General features: G+C 34.5%; 2 protein-coding genes across 2 annotated transcripts, besides 1 other annotated feature; one reads left to right on the top strand and one right to left on the bottom strand.

Annotated features, from left to right (window-relative positions):
* Positions 1-6000: part of a mobile genetic element that runs on past both edges of the window.
* TVAGG3_0433730 (phage tail repeat-like family) lies at positions 2774-3108 on the bottom strand (the record flags this gene model as incomplete). The annotated part of the gene is made up of 1 exon (XM_051233878.1): positions 2774-3108. A coding segment is annotated over one exon (335 nt), but the record flags the coding sequence as incomplete, so codon positions are not given.
* TVAGG3_0433720 (uncharacterized protein) lies at positions 3181-3711 on the top strand (the record flags this gene model as incomplete). Its single annotated transcript, XM_051233877.1, has 1 exon — positions 3181-3711. A coding segment is annotated over one exon (531 nt), but the record flags the coding sequence as incomplete, so codon positions are not given.

Below are 6000 nucleotides of genomic sequence, written 5' to 3'. Positions count from 1 at the left end.
ACGCTTTCTATGCAGTTGCTGGATATCAAATCCTTGCAAATGGTCGTATCGTATATTCTCAAGACAACGCAAGAGAAGAAGCATATATAACTTCAAACTCACAAACTACCGAACAAATAAAGAAAGTAGATGTTTTCTCAAAGACTCGACATGAAGATGTATGGAGTCATTCGGGAACATGCAGAACAGGACAAATTGTTAGTGGTCCAATTACAGCAGGAAAATCATTTGATTTTAAGCTTCGTTTAAGAATTCCTGTTAGAAGATTCCTTCCATTAGAAGCTATAAGATTTATTCCTGCTTTGCAGGAACATTCAGCTTAAAGTAAAGTTCAGTAGCGACGCCTTACAATGCACATCTATATCTGTAAATGATATCATTGCTTTCAATCCAACTCTTAAAGTTGCATTTGCTTCAGATTCAAATCCACCGACAAATAAATTTGTTCCATGGAATGAACCATTCACTATGATAACGAAGGCAGTAGAAGCTAGTGGAACAGTTACTATTACAACTGTAACCAGCAACTATTTCGAACAAAGATGGATTTTAATGAATGTTTCATTCATCCAAAGTCATTCTCTTTAGACCCTAACATTTATACAGAACTTGTAGAACATTATACAAACGAGGCTTTATGTTTTCCTGTTAAAGTTATGGATTGGATTCCTATGGACGGTTCATTCTCAAAGAATACAGATAGTTCAAGTGCAACATTTACAGCAGCTTATACGCCTATTAATGTTAAAAGTATTTGGGCACTATTTAGAAAGAAAGACAACTATTATGTTAATTTTGAGAACCCTAAGTTTAAATATCTTCAGCTTTCCATGGGAGCTTATGGAAATATGCCTGCAGAACCTGAAAAATCATATGGACCTGTATTTTATGAAATGGTTGCGAACGCCTGCAATACAAACAATGATATGATAGGATTTAATGAAGATGTTATGAGGTCATTGGTGGATGATGGTAGTGTGGAACATAAATGGGATAGCTATGACAACACACATTTCTTATGTGGTTTTCCAACAGAAGTGGACTTTTGCTTCCAACAAGGTCAAACATCTACTGCTCCAATAACATACAAATTGTCTGTTAAAGGACCTATTGAACTAGCAACTGAAAACGTACCAAAGCCACTTATTGGATTTATGAGGGATTGTTGCTTTGCCATTCAGGTGCGTGCTAATGGCATCCCATAATAAGATTAGATGACTATAACTTAGCACGGACGACAGTGAGGAATAAAGGATGAACGTTTATTTTTAAAGCTTATAAATGAGTTCTTCATCAAGCTCTCGTGCGAACCTTCACCATCTATGAAACAAACTTTACCAAACGATTATGGAGCACCTATTGAATATTTCTTACGAGCTGCACAATGGCAAAGAGCAGTCTCACCAAGGTTAGGTGTTCCACCAGCTCCTGTCAAAAATAGCATTTGGTCAAGTCCTTATATAAAATATGGTCTCCCACTAGGTTTGCTAGCTACAGCAGGAGCAGTAATGATGTTGAAAAGAAATAAAGCAAATGTTATAAATAATACTGAAGTAGCTGAAGTTAAACAAACTCCAACACCTTCGCCAAAACCAACGCCTTCACAAGCAAAACCTTCAATACTCCTGAACCTATGGAAGTACAAACTCCTGTTCAAAAGTCAACTCCTAAACCGACTCCAACATTTAAACCAGAACCTACTCCTCAAATAAATCGTAAAACTCCTGCGTTTCCTTACTGAAAAAATAACGTTATTTTTATTTAATATTAAAATTTTTATTTGATTGAAATGACGACTAAAGTCACTGAAGCAATGAAACAAAAGTTTTTGGTAGAATACATTAAATCAGGAACTATTCCAGAAGGTTTTTACATTCATACTATGAAGGATGGTAGAGTTCAGTTTAGAAAGATAAAGCAACCATTAGATAGAGAAGGTATTTTGAGAAAGATTAAACTTCATGAGGACAACATTGCTGAACTTAAGAAGAAGTTAGAAGAGTTGGAGAAGCAGACGACAGTGAGTTATAAAGCAATGAATTCAACAGGTTAGAAAAGAGGTTAGATATCGGGTTAGATCTAACCTTCTACCCTAAATTTATTTTTGTGCTATGTTTTCATACGTGTGCGGGTGGTGATATCATTAATTTTTATTTTATTTTTAAGTTTACTGAAATTTTTTATTTGGATGTAAATGACAGAACAAAAGCAACTCATTCGAATTCCAAGTATAACAAACATACATTTAAACATTTATTCTTCCTTCCTGAGCATAACATGTTCTTTCAAATACATCCGAGACCAGTTGACTTTTCATTGACTGTGTATAAAGATAGAAATAGTTATATCATTAAACCATACGATGACGAAGGTAAGTTATGTAAATTGTACGTTAAGAAGTTAGAGAAAGTTTATGGCTTCAAGTATGACTACAATAGGGTTAACACTGATGATGAAGATATTGAGGAAAATTTATGAGAACATTAGTGAAGTCGTTAGTGAGAACGATAGTGAGAACGTTTATTTTTTACATTAGTGAGTTCGTTAGTGAAGTGGTTGGCGGCTTTGTAAATATTTAAGGTTAAATTAGTTTTTGCGTTCATGTTGTAAAATATACGTTAACGGTTTTGTAAAGTGTCAAATTCACAAGTATTGGGTAAGGTGGAACGCAGTGCCGCCGTACCCAAGACTTGTATACTAACTTTCATTGTCTTTTTCATCCACATATTCCTTATATGCCTTCTTCACTAACGCACTAGTCACACATGCTAACTCATCGTCAACATATGTTTTATCTGCTTTCTTTTCAACATCCTCTTTTGTTGCATAAGCTTTGTTAGCTCTTTCTTCTTCTTTTGCTATTGCATCGTCTACATACTCTTTGTCAGCTTTGTTGTCAACATCTGCTTTCAAAAGAAGTTCATCTATAGGTTTCTCGTTTAAGGTTCCTTTTGTTGGATTTATACAAACAGTATGGTTCTTGTTGTCTTGAAACAGAAACTCATCTGTCATTGGGTTTAATGTCAGTTTTAAGTTTCCTTCTTTCAATGACTCAGATATCTTAGAATAGTTTGAAAAGTTTGTTGTGTTCTTATTTAGAGCTTGCAAAATGAGTTGTCGGTTGTGTTGTATTTCTCTCATAGACGCTGTTTCATTTGACATTTTTATTCTAGATAAAATATGCTTCCAATAGAAAAAGAAAATTCAAGAGTTGCTACAACTAAACCATTAGATGAACTTTTTACTAATGTCGGTCAAAAGTTTGAGACAGAGACCGTAAAGCATGAAGGCTATCGTTTTGACTACCCATTAAGATGGCTAAGAGACCCATCTGTCACAAAAGCTATTGGCTTTCGTAGAATGAAGTTTGTGTCTGTAGAAGATAAAAGTTTTCCATTTATTGTAAGGTTTCATATAGATTATATATCTGAAGGGAAACGAAAAATGTGGGAAGAAATTGAGCTAATACAAGTTGACCTTTCATCTTCTCTACAGACTGCGTTAAAAAATATAGAAGATAAAATAAATTCATGTTATGCAAAATATGCTGATGAATATGCAAATACCGAGAGCACACTTTATGTGAGAATTGTATATGACAAACAAAATTCACAAGTGTCATTTCAAATCTACGAAGACAATCCAAAGAAAGACGAACAAATATATACAGAATTCACTGCAATGTCATGGTATTATTTGCAAAGAATGTTAAATCAGAAAGTCGAACTTCCTTTAGCAAATATTTACAGTCGATATGCAAGAGATGAACCATATTTATTTAAAGATGTTTTCGACCCAGCTGCTATTATTGTTCATGCTTCATTTTCTGGCGCCCAAAACTCTTTCTTATGCTTGGCAAATGACTTTTACGAAAAACCTACAAAGTTATACGAACCACCAAGTGGAAGTATTTCAGACTTTCAAGTATGGTTTACTACAGATGGAAGAAAAAGAATAATTCCATTATACCATGCGTTTTACTTAGAACTTAGTTTCATATACAACTACTATCGAACGGTAAAAATATAATTTTTTAATACGGTTGAGGTGTTGGATTTGGTTGCCAACTAGACTGTGGTGCAGGTTCAGGCTGTTGTATAACAGGAGCTTGCTCTTCTGGTTCAGGGTCTTTAGGTATAATACCAACAAACTGACCTACCCTTTTACCAATATTTTTGACACCGTTCCAAATTCCTCTTCCTACGGTTTTTATTCCATTCCATATACCTCTTCCAACATTTCGAAAGAAGTTTCCTATCTTACTGAAGAAACCCATTTTACTATATGTAAAAATCTAATGTCGCCTAGTCTCTTACGTTTCCTGTTGAGTTCCATAGCATTCTTTAACTGGAGCTCATACATTCTGTTTCTCCTCTGGTAGAAAACATATTCTGGGTCAACTCCTGTGTTCGCGTCATCTGCATAAAGTTGTTTATATCCCACTTCAGGGTTTGTATAAAACTCTTTCCATCTCATATTTGCATACCATGGTGGCAAACCTAACGCAGCGTCATTTGACATGGCAGTTTGCATTTGTACATCTGTTGGCACTTGACCATAGTTTGCCATTGCAGTTTGTATTCTAACTTCATTTGGAATATTCTCTGGTTTGGTTGTCCAGGTTGCTGTGCATTCGCTAAGTTCTGTGCGTCCATTTAATATTAGATAAAAATATCTCTTACGAGTACATATACTGAACATTTGCAGGCATTGGTTCATCTTCATATTCTCTGTACTTTTCTGCCACGTCAAAGAAATAAATGACACAATGGAAAAAACCTAAAACAAGTAGTCCTATTTCAAACCACATTTACTTACTAATAAAATTTCTTTGTTATGACACTTTCTCCAGTTTATAGGACCTCTCTCATATTCTATCTTATCGTATCTAAACTCATAGTCATGTATGTCCTCTAACCATCTCATGACACTTTCCAAACCACTTTTATCGGATGTAAAGTAAAAGCATGGATGGTTATGTATAACGTCTAAAGTTTCTAAAGAGTCTCTCAAAGTCCAGTCTACTTGGTATTGAAAATCCCATGTGTTATAGAACGGCGGGTCCACTATAAAGAAAACATTTTCCTTGTCTTTATATTTTTCATACAACTCTGTCCAATGACATCTCACAAACTCTATACCCTCAATATATTTTTCTATGTCCTCTTTGAAAACATTTGTATAGTTAAGATATAAAACTTTTGACATAAGTGTTTCAATGTCATGAACTCTTATAGCACCACTATATAATAGTCTAGCAGATATACTATTCCAGTCTATATATTCTGCTTTTTTCAAAACCTCTCTCACAATATTTTTCTTATCTAATGGTATACGTTCCATCTTACCTATAGGTATCTTTTCTTTTAACTCTTTCAATATTTTGTTAGTGTCTGGAATATGTTTGAGACGGTCCATATAGTTGTCGAAGTCATTGCATATAATCTTTGAGTCTGGGAATATTGTATGACATAAATGGGATATATAGAAACTTCCACCGAACAAATCTACAAATGTTAGACCATTCGGTAGTTTCTTAAGTTCTCTCAATATAATATCTTTACATTTACTCTTATTTCCAAAGAACGGTAACGGTGGTTTTGTAAAATTCATTTATATATAATAATAAAAATGTTTTTTCCTGAAAAGTGACAGAAAAGTGACAAAACATTTACGAAGAAGTCTTGACAAAACATTTACGTTCATGTTTGACAAAACATATACGATGAAATTCATGAGTTTTCTACGATGTTAGAAAACATGTTAGAAAAGGTGTTAGATCTAACATTCTAACATAAACATTATTTTTGGGTCATTTACGCTCATTACGAAGAAGTCTTGACAAAAAAGTCAACGGCTGGTCGGCTGGGGTTCGGTCCTCCTCTTGGGTCTTGGGAAAAATTTCTTATGGGCTAGAGGGCGCAACGCGCCTGGAAGCCCTCCGAATAAAAACTTCATTTATACTAAACATCTTCAGGGCTAGAAGGCACGAAGTGCCTG

Source organism: Trichomonas vaginalis, chromosome V (assembly GCF_026262505.1).
Source record: "Trichomonas vaginalis G3 chromosome V, whole genome shotgun sequence".
NCBI classification, from domain to species: domain Eukaryota; phylum Parabasalia; order Trichomonadida; family Trichomonadidae; genus Trichomonas; species Trichomonas vaginalis.
This window is presented reverse-complemented; position numbering and strand designations above follow the sequence as displayed.